At 40.1% G+C, this 24,305-nt stretch overlaps 1 protein-coding gene across 1 annotated transcript; it reads right to left on the reverse strand.

Annotated features, from left to right (window-relative positions):
* Positions 1-3,650: 3,650 nt before the first annotated feature.
* On the reverse strand, positions 3,651-13,474 carry LOC137282600 (uncharacterized). The gene is made up of 8 exons (XM_067814410.1): positions 13,320-13,474; positions 12,020-12,334; positions 11,152-11,478; positions 10,256-10,576; positions 7,959-8,249; positions 7,483-7,509; positions 6,853-6,957; positions 3,651-5,233 (listed from the first exon to the last, which is right to left on the reverse strand). The coding sequence occupies exons 1-8, from the start codon at positions 13,420-13,422 to the stop codon at positions 4,668-4,670; spliced, it is 2,055 nt and encodes a 684-aa protein (XP_067670511.1). The 5' UTR covers positions 13,423-13,474; the 3' UTR covers positions 3,651-4,667.
* Positions 13,475-24,305: the final 10,831 nt, after the last annotated feature.

Here is a 24,305-nt window from a genome sequence, read left to right on the forward strand (position 1 = left end):
TAGACAATAACTATGGTACTCTGTATTGAAAAGAGGCATTCATGGTAAAATATGCAACGTCTTGTTTAATATGTATTCAAATGTAAAGTCTGCTGTTAAAATAACAAATTCTTCAATATCTAATTATTTTGATACACTGAGCGGCGTGAAACAGGGATGTGTGCTCAGTCCTTTGCTTTTCTCATTATTTGTGGTAGAACTTGAAAATATGTTGCATGAATCTAATGTTAGGGTTATTTTTGTAGGTCAAGAATTTATGGATATATTGTTGTTATTTTACGCCGATGACTTCTGTCTTTTTAATGATAGTGTTGTTGGCTTGCAGAGAAAACTAGATGTACTTAAACAGTATAGTATTAAATGGGGATTGAATGTTAATTTAGATAAGACAGAGATATTAGTGTATAGAAACGGGGGTAAGCTGAGGGGAACAGAAAAATAGATGTTTGGAAGTGATCAGGTTAAAATATCAACGTACTATAATTATCCAGGAACTGTATTTTCTAACAGACTATGCTGGTCCAAGGCAATCAATGTACTTGTTCAGAAAGCCAATAAGGCCTTATTTTCAGTCAAACAGTTACAGTATAAGTTAAAGATCATCTCTCACTGTTTTGTTTAAGATCTTTGACACACAGATAAAACCAATTTTACTTTATTCCAGTGAAATATGGGGTTTCTCCAAAACTGAGTGTGTTGAACGTTTCCACATTACATTTTGTAAACATGTTTTAGGTATTACGTCCCAAATGATGCTGCTTCGGGTGAATGTGGTCGACATGGTCTGTTCATTGACTACCATAAACGATGTATTACGTATTGGTTAAATTGGTAGCAATGCCAATTGTTAGATGTCCAAAACAATCTTATTTATTATGTAAATCATTAGATGAATGTAATCGTATCACTTGGGCATCAAAGATAAAAAACCTACGATTTAGTTATGGCTTCGGTTTAGTGTGGATCACACACGAAGTGGGCATAAAAACATGTTTCTCAATGCTTTTGTCTAGAGACTGTCATCAACAAAATTGGTACTCTAGAATTTGTGATTCCAGTAAATCATGTACTTATAAAGACTATAAATCTCTATTGTCACTTGAATATTATTTGTATGCTATCCCAGAAAGAGAATACAGAAGGCTTTTATGTCTATTACGTCTATGTAAGCTCCCTTTAATGGTCAATATTGGTAGACGGTGCGGCATCGTCCGCGGTAATAGATTATGTACATCTTGTGTGGTAGGTTGTATAGAAGATGAATACCACTTCCTTCTAAAATGTCCACTGTATCACCATCTCAGATCAAAATACATCCCAGGATATTATTGTAATCCACCCACGATGTTTACGTTTAAAACTCTTGTAACATGCAATAAGATAAACATTATGTTGAACATTGCAAGTTATATTGAAGAAGCTCTATTACTCAGGAATTCCCATCTGTCATTATGATGATATTTTTTGTATTATGTTGTACATGGGCCGTTGGCCTTTATACCGAATAATCTGAATCTGAATCTGAACCAGTTGTCATCCCAGATCCGTCTAACCCTAGAAGGTTGTTTCCTTCTTTTTCCGATTCTCACATATCACTGCGGGGCTGTATATCTGTAACTGAGAATGACTGCACAGTTCACTTCCTCAAAGAAATATTTGTCACGTGTTGTTTGAAGGGAGTATACACGCTGCTTAAACATCAAGCGTACATCATTCTTTAGGTGGAATTGTGATCATATCAACAAAATATTGTACATAACTAAACCGGTGTGATAAATCTCAATTATTATTGACCTCTTGTTTCCACCCGCCTGTGTTGTTCCTATAAATACGTGCCCGTTATAGTCTGATGTACGCGGTTACTCATACTCCAAAATAAACCTACCTAGTTCCGTGAAAACCAACATTGTTTCTGAACATTCTCTACGGAAACAAAAAGGGACCTCACTATACGGCAGATGACAGTACTTCTGAAACTTGTTTGAAACCACACCATGATTTTGATATCAACGCTGTAACAGATACATTCATACCGGGCTTCGGTAAAGTTCGCACTGCGGGGCACACGAGGAAACTGTATGAATTGGGTTTAGTGAAAACCTTCCTTTATTGGAAAATGATTTCTGTTTGTAAAGTAATTGTCATAAATCTCATATTCGTCTCTGTTTCTGTAGTTTGTATGCAGCGAAAAAGTATCGATGAATTTCACTTTCAATAAAATCACAAAAGGAATATAGTGATATTACAATCAAATAAAGTGTAATACAAACCAATAATAAGTTAAATATAATTCTGAGACTTAAGACTTAAAACCTCATAATTTTCCCTTGCACGTTGAAAGTTTAACTTCAGATTATTTGGTTTAACATTTTGTGAAATTCATCGGTAAGTTTTCACTGCAAACAGACCACACATGCTGGTCAAATGTACTCAGTGAACCTTAGATTGACTGGAACACTATGTGCAAGTTTGTGTGTGTATGCGTGTGTGAGAGAGTGAGTGAGTGAGTTTAACGTAACATCGGCAATATCTCAGCCATATCGTGACGAGAAAATTACATATTGAAATGAAATATATGTCTACTATAAAAACATGTCAACGAAGGACAGTAAAACAACTAGAATATCACAAATGGGATTAAAACTAGCGTGAAAAGTTAAAACTAATATCACTATTCGGACAATGCAATATAAAATCAGGCTATAGATTGCCAACAACTGAAGGTAGATCACCGTACTACGGACCATGGTGTGTGTGAGAGAGGAAGTGTGTGTGTGCGTGCGTGCGTGTGTGTGCGTGCGTGTGCGTGTGTGTGAATATGTGCGTGTGTACGTGTGTGTATTAGATCGATGTGTGCGTGAGTGTATGATGTGCATTGTCTATTTGTGTACGTGTCCAGTTTTACAGCTTCCATCAAGTAACGGCATGCAGCATGAAATGAGCATAATGTTTCAAATCTATTTCGAAGCTTTTCATACACCCAGACCTGTAACAAGGAAACCAAACACTGACACGCGACATTTGATCAAATAGTCAGCACCCTCGCTCATGACTGTTGTATCCGCTTTCAGAAAGGAAAATGACGAAAACGAACGTGCACACTAAATATATACCACATTGACATACACCAACAAAACGAAAGAACAAGCAGACTGTATTTGGTCTGTGCCAGCGTGTAAGAAATGCTAGAGAGATCACTTCAACTGTTTTGACATAATAAATTCCAAATGCTTGTCAACAAACCTCTGTATCAGCATGAAAATGACAGATATGCCATCCACGTTTGACAAATACAAGCAACCGCTTGACTGTATGTGGTGAATTGTTTCCACTTTTGTCGGGTACAGACGCAAAGACTATTATGGCAATATCATACACAGATTGCTTTTATGGACGTGCAAGTCTCGGACAGTATGACCAGGCAAGACACAGTATAAGCCTTAGTCAGGCATACAGCCTTTACGCAAGCTTGGGGACTCTTCTGATCAACTCCCACAGGAAGTTATTTTCACAGCAAACAGCAATCAACGATCAACACTCGATTCAGTATTCACGTATTTATAGGACTTTGAAGCAACAAATCACACGTGAATGTAGTGTGCAGAAATATTTTTATGAATTTTCCTTGTTAGCCAATAAACAAAAAAATCTTTCGAGGTTAAATGACAGTTTTATTCTACATACAGCTTCATTATAAACAGTGTTCAGGGGACGATGTGGCTCAACAGTTGTATGTGAACATAAAATATAAACCTTAAGTAATAGCTTTGCATTAACGTGAGTGAGTGAGTTTAATATTACGCCGCACTCAGCAATATTCCAGCTATATGGCGGCGGTCTGTAAATAATCGAGTCTGGACCAGACAATCCAGTGACCAACAACATGAGCATCGATATGCACAATTGGAAACCGATGACATGTGTCAACCAAGTCAGCGAGTCTGACCACCCGATCCCGTTAGTCGCCTCTTACGACAAGCGAAGTCGCCTTTTATGGCAAGCATGGGTTGCTGAAAGCCTATTCTACCCCGGGACCTTCACGGGTCTTTGCATTAACGATTATTGCGATATAATCTGAATGAATAATTCATAAGTACACAAATGTATTGTTCTCAACCTGGCTAAAGTTGACAAATATGTAAAGAAACATCAAACACCAACAGCAGACGGAGTCTATCATTTGACAAAGAGGCTCTCTGTAATGAGTCCAGGTTATGCATACAGTACACACTGCTGAATACCCATACGGAGCAACGAGTTATCTGAACTGCAGATAAGTACACAGAGAAAACTTGAAAAACAGTTGTTTCTGTGGAAACTCCCAGGCGCCGTCCCCGAGAGGACCACTTGGTCCGCACCTAATCGGTCAGAATCCGAGTGGGTGGATGGGTGTTTAGAGGTGATCAGGGTACACGTGTTACACAAGATAAAGATGGATCACTTCCAGATTTAGTCAATTCAAACAGCTGCGGTTTAGTTATAATACAGTATAGTCGTCTTCCTAACCTTGCGCTGGGAAACTTTCATATCCATCATTGCGAAGGAGTTCTATTTCGGGTGCATTAACACATTCATTTAAGGGTGGTCCTTTGCTGTACTCAAAACATCTATCATGTTGTCTCTCAATCGTATCACCGCTCTCAGATATTGATTTCAGGTACTGGGATTCAACATTCTCTCCTTTGATATCTCACTGTACTGGTATGTTTCCCCTCAATTTGATTGAGTATGGTCATTGTTTCAGCGATAATATTGTCTAAATCAGACATGATTCTCAGCACTGTCCCCGAGTGAGCATCTACAGGCGAGGTAACCCATCCAGGTCCAGGTGAAATCGTGCCTCCTTTTCCTCCTTTATCCCGGCGAGCAGACTCAAGTTTCTGTACCACCACGCCGCATTCATTGGCAGACAGCCTTCCATCTTCTGGACATCCCTGTGCCATTCCTCTCTGATGTACTGCAATGTCTGAGTGTTCAGGAAGCTCTGCTTCAGCGTGAACCGAATCTCCTGTGCGATGCGTCTTGTTTAAGAGGAGTTCCAGATTGAGGGTAACGGACCTGGGCGTCTGAGACAACGAGCAATTGGTACGGTCTACTTTCTGCCCTTCAGCGGTTTCTGAGAGTACTGTACACGTTTCATCAATGACGTCATAATCAGGGTCGGTCAAGTCTTGTAGTGAAATATCTGTATTCTCGGTTGGAGTCAAACAACTCTGAAACCTGTGGATGTAGTCTTATCATATAACAACATACACTGATTAATATTATACATGAACTAATTTTAAACATTTCCGATAACCTAGCTCATATTGATATTAACTATATATTTGATATCAGTAAGCGTCACCCGTGTGATGAACCAGTCACTTTGGTGGGAGGCTCTAGGGTCCCCTAGCTTAATCAGGTCACTCTAGCGCTCTTTGTACAACCTTGCAACTTAGCGTGTATGTCATGCACCGCACTGTGATGAATTTTCACCACTTGGCCAAACAGAACTGACCCGTGAAGATCCGGGTAAGAGTTGGTCGTCAGTAGCCCATGCTTGTCGTAAGAGGCGACTGAAGGGATCTGGTGGTCAGGCTCGCTGTCTTGGTCAAAGCATGCCATCGTATCCAAATGTTTGGCAATGATCACGCTGTTGATCACACGATTGTCCGGTCCAGACTCGATTGTTTGCAGACCGCCGCCATATAGCTGAAATATTGCTGAATGCAGCTTTAATAACAGACATTCAAAGTAACAAATAGTGCTGAAAAAGACTGATACCACTACAGGGACTTTCATACTAATTTAATGGACCAGTACTCTTTCAATATGCACCATCATGTACAGGTTTTCAGTGACCATAACGAACTGCCGGTAAGGGCTGCTATTCTTTTCCCAATTTTGACCGGCGCAGAAAACTGGCCAAATCACTTGCTGGTCACAGCCTATCGGTTCAGTACAGGGCCTCAATGTGTCATTACCATAACTGATGATGTCCCCACAGTGACGAAACCAGAGTAATGATACACACACCTAAGACGTTATTCATTCACTTTAAAAGAGGACGACACAATGTACGATAAACAGCAAAACAGACGCATTTTCGAACAAAATGATTTGTCATAAAGTACGTTTCTTTTGTTATTCAGTATCCAGCATTCTGCAAGAAAACACACACAAAAATCTGTTGTTATTAAGTTCATCTTTGGCAAATATATATTATTCGGCCAATCGTCCCCACGGCATTGCAGATGGAGTGCCTGTCGGGGAGACACTGTTGTTACCCTGCCTGGAGCTTCATGATATAATACACCATTGAACACTGATTTCACATAACACCACCCGTGAAGACCCGAGATAGAGTATCTTGAGCAACTCAAGCTTGTCACAAAACTAAAACTTGCCACGACTGTGCTTGTCGTAAGAGGCGACTAACGAGATCGGGTGGTCAGGCCCGCTTACTTGGCTGCCATCGGTTCCCAATTGCGCAGATCGATGCTCATGCTGTTGATCACTCGATTGTCTGTTCCAAACTCGATTATTTACGAACTGCCTCACTCACTCACTCACTCTTATAATATAAGAAACATATGACTCCCATCGTGTTCCCAGGGCTATCCATGTTACACTGTGGTGTGTCAGAGGGTCACCAGTGTAACTCCAGACTATTACAGTCGTCATAGCGATGACTTCTACCTCACCAAACGTGTTCAAAGTACAGTCAAAAGTCGCTGTACTGGAGCGACTGCGCTAAAACTACCTGATAAATAGTGGTCATTTATCTGACCGTGTATTTGTGATGAGCGTTCTTTTAATTACACAGTTACGACCCGTATTGTGCTTTATTATATAACTCTGAAAATATACCTCTTGCATCTTTCTGTCTAACAAGTATCACAACAGCAGCAACGAGCAGGCTGATAGCCGCTATTGAACAGCCAATGATAGTGCCAAGTGCAGGTAAAGTCATATCTGAAACACACGTGGGTATTGTATCAAATAGATTAAGTTTACGATAACAAAGCAGGACCCATTGTGGCAGTGTAATCGTCAGTCTGACGACAGATTAGAGATTAAAGAAGTCATAATGTGATTTCAGGAATTCCGTATACGTATATCATATGAATACGAATGAATATATGATTGTTTGGTAAATATCAACCGTAATTCAAAGCAAGATATATGTAAACTGTAGTTCGAAAGGGATTCTTTACAGATGGCCGAGTGGCCCATATGTGAATCACCCAAAAGTATGAATATTTTAAATATCAGTTAATCTGAGTTTGAGCTCAATATTTGTAATGTGTTCCTGAACGGATTAGGCATTTTCTACGAACCAGGGTCCATTTTGTGGTGAAGGAGAAATAACATCAAGCACAAAACTGACATCTGATCAAGTGCGACAACTTCTATATTGATTGCCTGGAGTGAATACATTTATGAAGAGTTTGTTATTTTCGACTCTCAGTTTTCAAATCAAATCTGAAAACAACTCACGTGTACCTGTGATAGTATCGTTGCGCCCTGCGAAACAAAAAAAGTGAAAAGAAACTGATAGCGTAGCCTGAATAGCAAATTAAATTCCATATCCAAAGAATGCAGATCTTGTCATTTAAAATATTTCAAAACAATTGGTACACATGTACATTGTGACACATTGTGACATATGTACATATATCAAAATAGTATGCAGAATAATTAGCATTAATTTGTAAAATTACTTTTTCAGCATAGTTGATCCTCTGTTCTGTGCTTATGGTCAATAGCGCCTATTGCAAAACTGATGACCCTTCAACAAGCCATAGTTGGCAACCTTGAAGATTGTGAATTCACTTAAGGTAAATGTAAAAGGACTGTTAGGATATGTTATCTGTGACAAAAGTTTGTGACCGACATTTATGTGCATTTCATACCTCTATATACCTCTACAAGCTAACCAAAAGTAACACCAACGTGTGAGACTGAAAACCTACGTGGTTCAACATTCAGTTGAAACTGCATGCTCCATTCTGATGCCTGTTCATCTATCTCTGTACTCTGGCAGGAATAGTATCCATTGTCTTTTTCCCTGGCATCAAAGATTGTTAAAGTGGAGCCTGATATCTGGTACTTCCCTCCTCCCACAAGCCTCGTGTTGTCTCTCCTCCAGCTGTAGGTCATGGTCAGGTTGTGGTCCTGGGGAAGACTACGGGATGTGGAGGAACATGTCAGTGATACAGACTGGTACTGATGGGTGGCGAAGATAGTGGGTTTTACTGGCTTCCCTTCAACGAAGAGTAAACTGTGTTTGCGAAGGAATATATAAGAAAGACGATCGTGCAACAAGAACATTATGATGCCTTGAAGATCTCAACCGCATTTCAAAGAGAAACAAATTTATCTGCAATCTCATGTTGAACACTGATGGATATGTGATTAGTTGAGCCAAGATGCCATTGTACCCAGTTTTAATGTGGTTATGCTGTTTTAGTCCACGTCCACGTTGTGATTAGCTCAAGTTTAAGAAACAGAAACAGTATTTCAAAACATTCATATGTATAGTCCCTCAAACATGTGTTTCTTAAGATGAAAAGCCGAGTGCTCATTCATATGTATAGTCTCTCAAACATGTGTTTCTTAAGATGAAAAGCCTAGTGCTCATTCATATGTATAGTCCCTCAAACATGTGTTTCTTAAGATGAAAAGCCTAGTGCTCATTCATATGTATAGTCAATCAAACATGTGTTTCTTAAGATGAAAAGCCTAGTGCTCATTCATATGTATAGTCTCTCAAACATGTGTTTCTTAAGATGAAAAGCCGAGTGCTCATTCATATGTATAGTCCCTCAAACACGTGTTTCTTAAGATGAAAAGCCTAGTGCTCATTCATATGTATAGTCCCTCAAACATGTGTTTCTTAAGATGAAAAGCCGAGTGCTCATTCATATGTATAGTCCCTCAAACATGTGTTTCTTAAGATGAAAAGCCGAGTGCTCATTCATATGTATAGTCCCTCAAACATGTGTTTCTTAAGATGAAAAGCCGAGTGCTCATTCATATGTATAGTCCCTCAAACATGTGTTTCTTAAGATGAAAAGCCTAGTGCTCATTCATATGTATAGTCCCTCAAACATGTGTTTCTTAAGATGAAAAGCCGAGTGCTCATTCATATGTATAGTCCCTCAAACATGTGTTTCTTAAGATGAAAAGCCGAGTGCTCATTCATATGTATAGTCCCTCAAACATGTGTTTCTTAAGATGAAAAGCCTAGTGCTCATTCATATGTATAGTCCCTCAAACATGTGTTTCTTAAGATGAAAAGCCGAGTGCTCATTCATATGTATAGTCCCTCAAACATGTGTTTCTTAAGATGAAAAGCCTAGTGCTCATTCATATGTATAGTCCCTCAAACATGTGTTTCTTAAGATGAAAAGCCTAGTGCTCATTCATATGTATAGTCAATCAAACATGTGTTTCTTAAGATGAAAAGCCTAGCGCTCATTCATATGTATAGTCAATCAAACATGTGTTTCTTAAGATGAAAAGCCGAGTGCTCATTCATATGTATAGTCCCTCAAACATGTGTTTCTTAAGATGAAAAGCCTAGTGCTCATTCATATGTATAGTCCCTCAAACATGTGTTTCTTAAGATGAAAAGCCGAGTGCTCATTCATATGTATAGTCCCTCAAACATGTGTTTCTTAAGATGAAAAGCCTAGTGCTCATTCATATGTATAGTCCCTCAAACATGTGTTTCTTAAGATGAAAAGCCGAGTGCTCATTCATATGTATAGTCCCTCAAACATGTGTTTCTTAAGATGAAAAGCCGAGTGCTCATTCATATGTATAGTCCCTCAAACATGTGTTTCTTAAGATGAAAAGCCTAGTGCTCATTCATATGTATAGTCCCTCAAACATGTGTTTCTTAAGATGAAAAGCCGAGTGCTCATTCATATGTATAGTCCCTCAAACATGTGTTTCTTAAGATGAAAAGCCTAGTGCTCATTCATATGTATAGTCCCTCAAACATGTGTTTCTTAAGATGAAAAGCCTAGTGCTCATTCATATGTATAGTCCCTCAAACATGTGTTTCTTAAGATGAAAAGCCTAGTGCTCATTCATATGTATAGTCAATCAAACATGTGTTTCTTAAGATGAAAAGCCTAGTGCTCATCCATATGGCACCTAGTTGTCATTTTTTCCGGAATCTTACATGTTGTCATGGCGTCACCGAAACATGTTCTCAAAGAACACTTGATAAAACTGACTGCCAGTATGTGCAAATACTCACGGGAGACAATGAGGGTGTGTCCACACTTGGGAACGAGGTGATTTCCGCTGGTACAGAGGTATTTGCCTGCATCACGTCCGGTGACATTGTGAAGCAGTATACGTACAATGGCAGATTCAGATGAAGGACGAGTTCCCCTGATCTCAAGTCGAGAGATGTAGGTGTCCCCGACATTCCACCTATCAGACAGCTTCCACATCAGATATGGACCCGAGGGAGACGTGATGTAGGACTCGCTGTCTAGTGAGGGCATCCTCCATGTCATCATGGCATCATCTCCTTCTGGCACCACGGTGAAGTTCGTGTTGTCATCAGACCAGTCTGTGAAGGACATATTTGTTTGTACAATGAGCGAGTGAGTTAATATTTAGTTTCACATCGGCAATATTGCAGTCATATTGTGACGAGAACATTTAATTTATATCCATATAGAAAATTAATAAACTGAGAACGTAAAATCCTGCAATCGAAGGGCAGTAGGAGTACTAGATTATCACAGATATGAACTTAAAACTAGCATGTGAAACTATAACAGTGCAATTAAAGAAGACAATACAATATGAAAATAGGCTATATATCGCCAACAACAGAAGGTACATTGCCTACCTGCAAGGACCCTAGCTGCATTTATATCAACCCTTCAGGTGCTTGCGATTGTTGGAGATGTTAGCCAAAATTAAAACAACAAGCATACTACGTTTGAAAAGCCTGGTAAGTTAATGTTTACATCGAATGTTTCGGGACTTACGTACCCTCTCAGGAGGACTGTTTCTGTAATGCTGTAGATATGTATCTACTGTTTGGTTATTCAGTACCATCAGTTACAACGAGTCCACGTGTTTACTACTCGAAAAGTAAGGAATGCATGGGTGCCGAGACAGGTACAAACTACTCACATAGCGGGTAAATCTCCTCACTCCATTCCGACTGAACATTCTGTACTCCAACACGGCATTTATATGTGTCGTTTTGCTGCCATCCATCACGAATAGTCAATATACTCGTATAGTTTATCTTTCTCCCGTCATACACAGGGATCCACATGTCAGAAGACAATATGTGATTCCTCTGTCCACTGTACAATCGGTCATCGTTTTCCTTCCACACGACTGAGACAGATGGGGAGCTCTCGGGATAGATCCATAGGTTACAGAGACAGGTCAGTTTTAGGGTGATGTTGCTACTTAATTCTTGTTCCGTTATGATATGGGGATCATGTAAATCTAGAAAGCAAGTAATTAACTCTAAATAGTCGAGTTACAGGTATGTACATCGTGGGATGCTACCAACCAATTTAGGTTACATTTTAAGCAAGGCGTTTACCTTTGTTACTCCTGTGCGTTGCCAGCAACATTCTATGATAACCAAAGGAGCACTACCTAGGAAACGAAAGCTTGACAAAACAGATAGTGACGAATACCAATATCAGCCGACGAAATGCAGTAGGCGGAGTGGGCAATCAAGTGGTTAAAATTACATGGAAGGAATAATACGATTTGTTTGCGATAAAAATGAAATATCATTCACCATATTAAGAAGATGCACTTACGAAAGGTATCTTAATATCTTAAGGTATCTTAAGATTGAAGTGTGAAGAGGCGTTTATCATCTTAGCGAAACCGATATTAATTAAATGCTTCTGTCAAAGGTCATGTCATAAGGAGGACGCATTTTACTTCATAATAATATATTATTTCATAATACACAGTCCTTGATCAATTGAATTAACACTAGTAAATCTGGCAATATTATAAAGAGACTCACCTACAACATAAAGTGTTTGTCCACAGTGTTTTATCTGGGTTCTACCATGATGTGACGAGTCCACGTAACAGCTGTACTGACCAGCGTCAGAGGAGGTGACGTTATGCAGATGGAAACTGAAGGTTCCACGTGTGTAGGACACTGTGTTGACGTTAATCCTGGTTCTCAGTTCCCTATCAGTAATCGTCACTTTATTGTTGCCAGTTATCTGAAACAGCACCCTGTAGCCCTTCTTCACGATGAACTCCTTTATAGGAGACATCGCCCAGGTCACAGTCACAGGTCCTCCACGGCGAGCATAGACGCTTGCAGTACCTGAAGTAAAGACATATTATTGAGAGAATGAGTGAGTAAGTTAATAGTTTAAGTCACATTAGCAAAATGTGACACGTCGCGGTGGCTGAGTTGGTTAGGCGGCTGACAGCCCCCCAAAATACTATGAATTTGTTCTTTGTACTGAGAAAGTGTAATCCCAAATATAGCAAATACTACATTTGACCACTTTCTAAATGGGATTGTGCAATCATAGGCTATAGATTGCCAACAACTGAAGACTGATCGCCACACCAGGGACCAATAGGAGTTGCAATACATTTGCTCCCCGCATGAGTCCAAATTGGATTTACACCAGAATTTAGAAGTGATACACATAAAGACAACGTTTCGATTTTCGAAACATAAAGACGACATTTCGAAGTATGTTCTTACTACTTCATCAGGTGAATGAAGAAGTAAGACAATATTCCGAAACCTTGTGACCCTTCACAATAACGTAGTTGTCACCAATAAAAAAATCTCTTGTCTTTATGGATTTACACCATCCCTTTAGCTGTCAGCAAGTTTAGCCAATTTAGCTAAATTTTAGAATAACATATATTCTTCGGTATGTTTAAATATACTTTACAGAGCGGCTCACAATCTCAATCGTTCGGTTAAACTACAAATTTTATCAATTATTAAGTGAGTAGGTAAGCAAAATTTCATTTCGTGAATTAAAGCAAGTTCTAATGTCATAATTAATAAAGGTAAACATAAAACCTTGTCAACAAAGAACAGTAAAACAACTAAATATCTATGAAAGATTTCAATTTAAAATTAGTAATGAACTCTAAACATTTTAACAAAATGTGACAATACAATATAAAACGAGAGAGAGAGAGAGAGAAAGTGTCCTCTATTCAGCATGGACATTATTGTATTGGACATGATTATTCAGGAACATGGTTAACGCACGTGACATCGAGGATTATATCCGTGACAACGAAGGAGTAAAGTAATAGAGTATATTAAGATTACTTACGGACTGTCGCGGTACAGGTGTCGGTCACAATTCTGTAGACAATACCGACAGACAGTAAATACCACCAGGAGGGTCGCATTGTAGGATATTGTAACTGCACCATATGAAACCACTATTCGAACTAAGTCATTCTAGTTCTGACATGCTTTCACCCAGTGGTAATTTCAATGAGTACATTCTATATATTTCCCCCTGCGTTATGCCCGAGTTTCAACTACCGTGACGTGACTCAACGACTAATTACTCTGACTGAAACAGAAACGTAATGTAATTTGCTGAATGATATAAATAGATGCAGCAAAGATGGGGATACCGGTCTGCAGGGAAGCAGTTCTGGAACCCTGCTCGCCTGACTTAAGACAGGAAGCGGTGCTTTGTGGTGCGTGTTTGTGTGTTTTTTGTGGATTCGAAGGGAGGGTGTATATAAGTGACAATAGGATATATGGATGGGCGAAATGTATGCCTGTTGTTTGTGTGTTTTTGTAATCATGGCGACGGAATGGTGGGGTACTAAGAACATTGTTTACGAAACAGCTGGCCTTGAGTAAATTTATAAATTAAGCCTTTATAAAATTATATCCAAACTAAACCTCAATGTGTATCAAAGCAGCATTAGATGATTACACGACAATGTTTCAATGACACTAAATACAGTCGTCCTATGACACCTCATCAGTCAGTGGAACACTCTCACCCTTTCAAGAACATAATTCTTGTTAGAATTGCCACATGTGAACGTGGTCGTCATATGATATTTATGTGCTAGTATCTCATACTGAATTATTTGTTTTCACATAGTGTTTTTGTTGTAGGATCGAAACATAAAAATATCACCGTGATACTTTGCACAGATCAAGAACAGATTTCAGTTTGTTGTTTCCGCTGTGTTCCAATTTACTCTCAGATGTAGAGTAGTCAAAAATGATCTTACATTTCACAAAACAGACGTAGTGTTCTCTGCTCACGGGGTATCAGTAGAGTTGCTGTTGTGTCACAGAATCGGACATCACCAGGACTGTTCGGTATATTGAGTACTTTCGGTAGGGAGTGAAACGCTTCCATGTAGACATATGTTATATTTGGGGTTACACTTTCTCAGCTATGTAGAGAATCTAGTATATGTTGGGTTGAATTCCGTAGTGTGGGGTCGAATCCCACACATGGCAGTACATAAGACTATACTAGAATGTGTGTATTACTGAGAAAGTGTAATCCCGAATGTACCTAGCGTGACTTTTACACACAAAAACACACAATCAGACAAAATCATAAATCAGACACAAGCACACCCACACAGACACTGAGACACAAGCACACATACTCAGATACAAACACGCACACATTCAGAGACATGTCATCGGTTTTCAGTTGCAAAGATGGATGTCTATGCTGTTGATAGCTGGATTGTCTGGTCCGGACTTATTTACAGGCCGTCATCTTTATTTCTGGAATGTTGCTGAACTAATCTCACTCACTCACTTTCTCCTATTGCTCGCAAAGATGGCCACATGTTATTTCGTGTTTGCTATAATGACGATACAGCATTCCCATGAAAGCATGTGTGTGTGTGTGTGTGCGTGTGCGTGCGTGCGTGCTTGCGTGTGCGTGTGCGTGTGCGTGTGTGTGTGTGTGTGTTTGTGTGTCTGTGTATGTTTCTGTGTTTTTGTCCAACATTTATCCTACCAAATTAATACAGATCGCCGATATCCACATGCCATATCATGTTTTAACATAGACTTTGATATCAGAAATGAAACTGACACTGTTCGTACAATACAACACCGGTGACGCCATCAGGGACAACTGGGCTAAACATTTGTCCGTTAAATTGTAAATTATGACAAACAACAGCCTCTGCTTCAACGTCATACATCATTCTAGTGCACATGTGTATTGGCAATCGTCACTGAGGGTCAGACAAACCAGTCTATTATCAAAAGTACCTCAGTTCAATTCCCTACACCGAGGGCAAAAGCTTATGAGAAGCCTACTGTTATGAGATCTGTGTAAAGTGCAGTTTGTGGTAGATATGTCGAATGATGAGATGCTATATTTTTCAAAATACACAATGACATTCTGACGGGCAAATACGATCGAAATTAAGTTAACGTCTGTGCCACTATTTATTTATACCTGGAATTATGATATTGTTGGAAAGCGATGTTTGATGATGTTAGTGTATATCATCGGATATCATCTAATGCAAGGGGGACAACCCTGTTAAAACATACACGATACTCGCAGGCAGTGAGTCTTACTTCTACGCAGTAATGCATGTGACAGATTTTAAGAAATTTCCACGGTTATAGAGATACGTTAGTGTGATATTATTTACATGTTTTGTGTTACGATTGACACATTATACCTTGGCGACCACAGTGATTTAACTGAACGCAAAAGAACAAGACTATTTCAGATTACACTGGGGAGAATTGCGTCTTAACTTATGTGAAGGTGTCACTAAAAGAGAACTGATGACTCCATCTGTTCGATAAAAGTGATCCAAATCCATCTGTGTCACTATGTCAGTTACTTTCAGTATATTATTATGATCAATGAATATTTATCTCCCTGGTCAATATTGAGAGTATTATACAGATTACTGAAAAGGCGCGATATGGTCGAGCGAACTAGAATAATATTAACTTGCAATATCCAAGTAATGTCACCCCAAGCAATGGTGTAACAAGAAATGGACTTCACACATAGTGTCCATGTGGCCTTTTCGGGGCTACGAGCGAACCCCAGAAGTACTGGGCTACCCCTCCAAAAAAGTACAGGGACAGTAATAAATACAGTTCTTGAGAGCGCATAACTTCCTTCACTTATCAGCCAGTAATGCTTATTCTCAATCACTCAAATACCTTCCTAGTTGCTAACATGTAATGGCGCAATGCAGATCGATGCTTAAAACATGAACATCGATATGCCTTTGCCTGAAACTTGGCCTGAGGGGGCAAAGGCCACACTCTCATGTCCATAATCATACAAAATCAGAGAAGTTCGTCGTAAGATTGCGACAAAATCATTATCAGTGCCAAGTAGGGATGTTCCGGATGTTCCTGAAGCTCAACGTATTCCGTGTAAATCGTAGCGCATCCTGCATGCCAGTGACAGTCATTGACAGATGAATAATCAAGTCCGGTGTTATTTTCCTGGTTTGCTCTGTCACTGTCGTGCCCAGCCTGGAAACGGTTGCTTCGTGTCTACCGTGGTACGTGGTACGATATACACTACACACTATCTTATCGGCGCTGATTTTGCTGAGAAATGTCAACAAAAGTTATAGAAGTTTACGCACAGGACCAGCGTGACCAGCCGGCCAGGCCCGTTCTACTACCCGTCTAGGTAAAGAAAGGGTCGAAGTAGTGTGTTGGACAAAGGATCAAGGTTCCTGGAACTAATGACCTCAACCACCAGAATCAATCTTCCACAAGCACAGGGGCGCAACCCACGACAAATAGGTTGCCCCGTTTCGTCGGTTTAAGATCAGCAATAGGATTCTCTGGAGTCATGTCCACATACAGTTATTAACGTTACCCAGCGGCGTGTTCAGAACCGATGGGCGCCCGCGAACGCCCGTCAGCGCTCGATCCTGAACGCGTGCGCCCCTAGGAGCGCCCCGAATCAAGTCATCATCATTAGTTAGCATCCACTTGACAAAGGGGCAAGGAATAGCCAAGACGCGTTGTGTAAGCAATAAAGCAGACCTTGACATCAAAAACATTTTGTCTTATACATGTTTAATGCCATTCGTCACCACTCGCCCCTATCTGTAACCTCCAACAAGAAGACGAAAGGTTATTCCGCTTGTCCCGGAAAAACACGAGTTGGTCTCGAATGGTTTAATATTATCACAGCGTCAAAATTGTCATTTTTTAGTTTCAGGTTTAGAGCTATTACATCTGCTTTGCCTCAGATCCCTCCCTGTTTGTTTTTGAAGGCATGGAGATCCCCGTGTTAATTCCCCGTAAAAGTTCTAGGCATGATCCAAGGTTGTGACTGGCCAGTTTGATCAAGGAGCAGCTTTCACCTTTCCCATTTGCACAGATCGATGCTCATGATGTTGATCACTGGATTGTCTGGTCCAGATTCGATTATTTACAGACAGACGCGATATAGCTGGAATATAGCTGAGTGCGGCGTAAAACTAAACTCACATTCTCACTCTAAAACTCAAGTTGCTTTATAATCCATTGACGAAGTGATTCGGTCTTCTCTCTATATGGCAAAGATATAGCCTATGTGACGCAAATAGTAATTCACAAACCCAGGTAGGTAACTGTACGTCGCAAATGTAGCTAGTTGGGTAATCTTTGTCAGTTGCTGATGATTTGCAGACCGACAGTGTACATGTATATTATATTGTCCCAAATAGTGATATGTTTTCAAAGCGGTAAGCTAGTTTTACACCTCCAGCTCTAATAATTCGTTTGTTTTAGTGTCCTTTGTTTCCAGACTTTAGCTATGCCCTTTATAAAGGTATAATGTATGACTTGTTTAAGCCACGGTATGACTGAAGTAATGCCGATGTGACTAAACGTACGGTTACGGAAGAGATAGGCGTGTAAGTTTAACATGCCTTAAATTATCTGCAGTTTCGCTTTTTTCACCACACTTTTCTTCGGTCCCTAGTATGGTGATCTACCTTCAGTTGTTGGCGAACTATAGCCTGTTTTATACACTGTATCGTCCTCTCTAGTTAAAATATTTTAGATGTCATGACTAGTTCTAACATCAATATATCTGTGATAATCTAGTTAGTTTTACTGTCCTTTGTCGACGGATATTTTGGATTGATTACCTTGTTTTCGTCGCTATATGGCTGTAATATTGCCGATGCGATGTAAAATTTTAACTCACTCTCTCACTCACACTTTTCTTCGTTTCATTGCCATTCATTATCAAACCAAGGGGCGGTGTGGTACATTTACTGTGTCCCCCTGCAGCTCCCTAAAACCATACTCACTCACTCACTACTCATTATCAGAACCATACATTAGGAGTATATGGCCTTGCTGGAGTCTATAATGGTTATGGAGCGGTAGGGTGGCCTGGAGGTTAAAGCGTTCGTTCGTCACGTCACGGGTTCAATTCCCCACACGACTACAATGTGTGATGTCCATTTCTGGTGTCCTCCGCCGTGATATTGCACCTTGTCTTTGTTGCATAAGGCGGCATAGAACTATACTCACTCCCTATCATCTTTATGTCAACAATTATATCAAGTTATGAAAACAAAAATGAATTGGAAAGGCTACATTCATGAACAAGTTATGACCGTTCAGTACTGAGGTTCTGAAATGGATGACAGATAATGTGCACAAACCACGGTATCTCACCTCTCTAAAGAATTTCATATGAATGAAGTTTTTGCCAAAGAACTCTATGCATCATTTGCTGACATGCTTTCTTCCAGAGGGGGTGCTTTGGTTTGCATGCCGTGTTGACCGGGAAAGTCTCTAGCTGTTCTGGCAGTATGGGCTCGCGTCTTGTCCTGCTGGAAGACGTGGCTTCCTTGACGAAATGTGGCACGACGAAGTGTCTGAGCGCTTGATCAATGCAGCGAGCTGATGTTACACCCTTTCCTCCTGAAGGACCAATATTCTGGAACACACCACAGGGACTAGATTGTGACTGAGAGCAATAGCACTCAGTACCGTTATGCTCGAACCTCCTCATGAGTCTCTTTCAAGGACACAATCAAGGACTACAGTTCGCCACTTCCGGTGAGTCCAATTTCAGTGATATGTGGTCCACTGGAGACGAGCACAACGATGCCAAACAGCGAGGACCCCGGTAAGGCCTGTGACATCTAACGTTCCTCTGACACCTCGGGATGCACGTGCATTGTTATTTTCATGAAATACGCACAAAACCCTCGTCCTATCATTACTTTAGTAATTGCGTTTTGCCGACATATGTTTTGTATCAGATACATAATCTGAAACCGTATGTTCTTGAACACTGGCAACCAACCAGGTCTAGCTGAGATATAAAAAAAAAAAATATTTATAATTAAGGTGAAACATATCTGGCAAAATGTTTAGTAGGGTGACGTTTCTTTTGTGGTTCAGTATACAGCTCTGACAGGCTAGTTACAGTCGTACACCCTAACTGTCTGCATGTGAAGCTGTGTCAGAGCCATGGAGGTTTGGGGAACAAGTAGTGGGGAAAATCTTGTTTACTTAAAGTAACTTGACACATTCTGTGACCACGACAGAATTTCTGGAGGGTGGGATTAATCTTTCACTGCTTCCGTCAGACCCTAAAAGGGAGACCAACTCCCATTTCGCGTCAAACTATATTCTCGTAAAAGGTCATACAATGGGCTATCGCCATCACTTTCTTCAACTGTCTTAATTGCCCGATTTATGTCGCATCTTAATCGCTTAATACCTGTAATGACAATGTTTATGTTTTTACCAAGAATACCCTTGCCATTTGTACCACTGAATGATACGTTTGCTCCTTTTTCTATTAGTAAGTGAAACACGGCTCTATTTCCATAACGAGTCGCAGTCATTACTGCCGTGAATCATCTGCTGTTTATGCTATGAATGCGGTGTGAGAGAATAAACTGAGCTGTCTCAGCATTTCCTGCTTTCAAAGCAAAGTGAAGAATATTGTTGCCATCCTCATCCAGTAGTGAAAGATACGCTCCTTTCATCACAAGTAAATCAAATACTTCCTTGTTGCCACTTGCTGCTGCAATCATTAGATGCGTCTTTCCAGAGCTTGTTCTCGTGTTAATATCCGCTACAATATTCTCAGTCAAAATATATTCCACTATTTCCACGCCTGTTCCTCGACAAGCATGATGAAGTATATTCTCCCGTTTTTATATACCTTTGTTAGATTAGCACCCTTACTTACCAGCAAGTGAAACACCTCTTCAAATGCCTTCTCTGCTGCTATCATGACAGGTGTCGTGCCCTCGTCATTCTCTCTATTGATGTCCACCGTATGTCCTCTTATTATGTGTTTCACTATTTCAGGATGTTCTGATAGGATAACCAAACTGAGGATACTATCAAGATCGCTACTCTCTTATGTCAAATCTGCTCGTTTTCTTGCAAGCAAATGCAGCACTTCAATATGCCCATGAAGCACTGCATACCTTGCTGGTGTCCATCTCCTTTTCACTCCTTTGTTAATGTCTGCACTATATTGTGTTAGGAAATACTTCACTATTTCCACATTACCGCCTTCACATGCATAGTGAAGGTGGTACTCTAGCGCTTCCTTTTTCCTTATAGTTGCAGCTTGGTTGATAAGTAAGTAACAAATCTCTTTCTGTCCCTTTCATGCTGCCTTTATTGTTGGCGAGACGCCATAATAGTCTGTGGCATTTATGATTTCAGTGTGCTTTCTAAGAGTACTCTTTACAATATCCACATTTCCTCCTTCACATGCCAGATGAATGACATTAGCGTTGTCCTCATCTATTAAGGACAGGTTACCTCCTTCCTCTAGGAGAAGATTGAATACTTCACTATGACCCTCTTTTGCTGCTTCCATTGCTACTGTTCTGCCCCAACCATTTTGGCTGTCTATTACATCAATGTTTTGTGCAAGAACATGTTTCATCATGTCCATATTCCCACCACAGCATACCATGTGCAGGATTGATCCGTGACTCAAATTTGCACCTTTGTTGACTAAGAAATAAAACAAATCTAGTTTCCCGTTAATGGTTATGCATATTACAGGTGTAAGCATATTGTATTTCTTGTGTGTGGGCATCCATCCGTGTTTGAATAAATATTTAACCACGTCGGTATTTCCTAGCTCGAGTGCATGGTGGACAAGAGTAAGATCAGCGCCTTTACTCACTGGCAAATAAACACCTCCTCGTGACCCTCAAGCACTGCTATTATTGCTTTCGTTGACCCGTCCTCTCTTCTACTGTTGACATCTGTCACGTTCTGTTGAAGTACAAACTTCACAATTTGAATCTTTCCCCTCTCACATGCCAAATGAAGGATATTCGCCTGCGCAGAACTCACGGTTGAAATGCTTGCTCCATGAACGATAAGAAAATAGAACATTTGTATATCTGTTTTCTGTCCAGCAATCATCAGCGGTGTTATTCCATACTGATCCCTTGTGTTCATATCTGTTTTTTCCACAGACAGTATTTTTGTACCCCGCAGAGGTCTCCATATTTGCAAGCGTCTTGGAGGTAAGTGTTTGACCGAGATCGGTATTGCATATGATTCTCTGTTTCTGTGGAAAAAAAACATAAAGATTTGTCAGTACAGTTTCGAATTCTCCACTGATCTCCACAATGCAGTTGGTATAAGATAACATAACGTCAACCGAGTTAATAGATTAAGATGATGTAATCCATTTGATAGATTCACTTTCATTATTATTATTATGTTTTACAGATTGAGATCGAAATGCAGTAGAGGCCCACCATCAGCTCAGGGCCCTCGCCCCTCTACACGCAGCCCAGACAGCGAATTGGACTTCTCCCAGGAGACACTGCCTAGTCGAACCCACCAAGAACTTTCCGGAGAATATGAGGGCTCCCCAACACTGCAGCCTTCTGCATTACCCAGAATGTCAGAAGGGCTGTGCTCCTGGTGGAGAACCCGGGGCACGCTGCACGTGAAATCTGTCACCATATGATTTAGTTCCACTTTGTGGTATTTCAAGGAGAGACTCGTCTCTTGAGCGAAGTGATCTAGTTGGGTGATATGGTGTCAGGAGATCTGAGAGGTACTTGGGGGCTAGACCGTTTAAACACTTGTTAACAAGGAGCAGCATCTTGTAGTGGATTCTGAAGCGGATAGGTCCAATTCAGCTATATGTAACATATGAAATTGTTGTTTAGTGGTTTGGGTCAAATGCGAATGAAACTTAATTGTATGCTGTAAATAATGATTTCAAGTGGCGAACGTTTCCAGTGAAGAACACACCTGCGTCCCAGACAGTTTCAAAAGAAACACGGCTGTAATGAGAGCTGGGCCCCGTTCCTCGTAGCGTTACGACAGTCGTGAGTCTGTGTTACTGTATGGGAGTTACGATCATCTTATCTCTACGATCGCTTTGAGGAGCGAGGCCCTGGTCGTAAAATGAACTGTTTGGCTACTGAGAAAGTGCGTAACAATATTGGAACCATGAGCTCATGCCTGGCCACAATGACAGATAGAACCCTATGACCCCAAAAACTCTTTCGAACGCTGGTAACGTGCTTGGGGATAAATTGAAAGGATCCAAGATGACCGTAAATTTTGTGAAGGAGTCGTGAGAGAAACAATTCTAGCGATGACTTCTTGTCACCACTTGCTGGTCAACTATTATGCCACGATGGACATGTAAATGATACTATAAAAGCAGAGCCTTGCATTATAAATCGAATCAAGTTTCAATGTTTGAAGAAGGAGGTGCTATCCAATGCTGGACAATGAAATCGGTGAACATGGTCTATTTGATTCATTACCTTGTTCACCTTGCATTATTGTGTCGAAGTTTGATGGAAGTTACAGATGCAATCAATACAATGCAATGCGTATAGTCTGAATCCAGTGCAACATCCTGTATTGACACTTCATCTTGACATCAAGTCTAGTTAATGGATTCTGTCCTTTGTTAACTTCAACAGAATAAAGCCCATTTGTTAATTTATCCTTGCTGTCACTAGTCTGTTACATACTGGTGGATTGCAGGTGTCAGGTCAGTAGAAGATCATTTAGTGTTGGTAAGTGATAGCTGCAGCATCTGCTGCGGTTTTAGTCCTAATGTTAGACTGGCCAGGAAGCCAGCAACATTCAGTCACCTGACCAGCCAGATATAAGTCGAGATGATTATTTCTTGTGTCAGCAGAGAAAGGATGCTTATCACTGCCTGAGATTGCCTGTAAACAGGACAAACTATCTCAAGAAATGACAAATTAGCTCCCTCTGAATAAATGACAAATTAGCCCTTTTCACATTTATGAATATATTACGAGGCTAAGGGAAATGGTTGCCTTATCAGCTGCGGCATTTTGTAAGAATGACATTCATCTTTCACAGCAAAAATAACTTGGTTTCCATTCTTGCGGAAACCTGATGGATACTGGGTAATGTAGGTTTCCGCTTGGTTTCAGTTTCAGGAAACGCGCAATGAGAGTTTCCGCATAGTTTCCACAACTGAAACTAACAAGTCTTGGTTTCCGTCATGTTTCCGTCAACTGAAACTGTAGTTGGAAGTTTCCATTTAGTTTCAGTTTACTGAAACCTTTATAGCTGGAGTGAGTAAGTTTCTGGTCTTGCGGAAACCTTGTGGATCTTGGGTAATGTAGGTTTCCGCTAGGTTTCTGTACAAGGAAGATGACAATGAGAGTTCGCTTAGTTTAGAAAACTGAAATATGTTGTATTATCTGTTATATTTATTACATTTATTTGAACAAAAAACAAACTCTGGAAATTATTCAACTGTTTCATTTCTTAGAAAAATTGCTCAGGAGGTAGGCACACTGAATGAAGACGAGCTAGCCACTACACAAAGTGCTTTGTTCTTCTGTAGATGTTTGTTGGTGTATGCGAGTCCTGGCTAATATCTGGCGAAACATCTGAATCCGAATCAATCAGGCTCTCACATTGTGGTGGTAATAGCTCGCAAACCTTGAATGTGCTGCTAATATCTTGGTCACTGTCAGTATCTGGAAAGGAAAAGGACATTCAGTTTGAATCATCAATTCAACTGAGAGACAATTCACTGAAGAAAAAAGCTTGTAAAATCTAACATTTCCAATGAATGAAACACAGCAATATATATGATAATGTAGATAATATGTATTACAAATATTAAATACGTATTACCATTTGCTCACTTTCAGTTATTACAGTTACATGTATGATACATACATTAAATATATTAAACATGGATAGCAAAGTGACAGTACAAACTCGTTTTTCAGTGAAATCTAAAAATTCTTTGATGACTAACCTGCTGTAACATCTGTCATTCACCCGAAAAATCTGTACAAACTAA

Source organism: Haliotis asinina, chromosome 1 (assembly GCF_037392515.1).
Source record: "Haliotis asinina isolate JCU_RB_2024 chromosome 1, JCU_Hal_asi_v2, whole genome shotgun sequence".
Lineage (NCBI taxonomy): Eukaryota > Metazoa > Mollusca > Gastropoda > Lepetellida > Haliotidae > Haliotis > Haliotis asinina.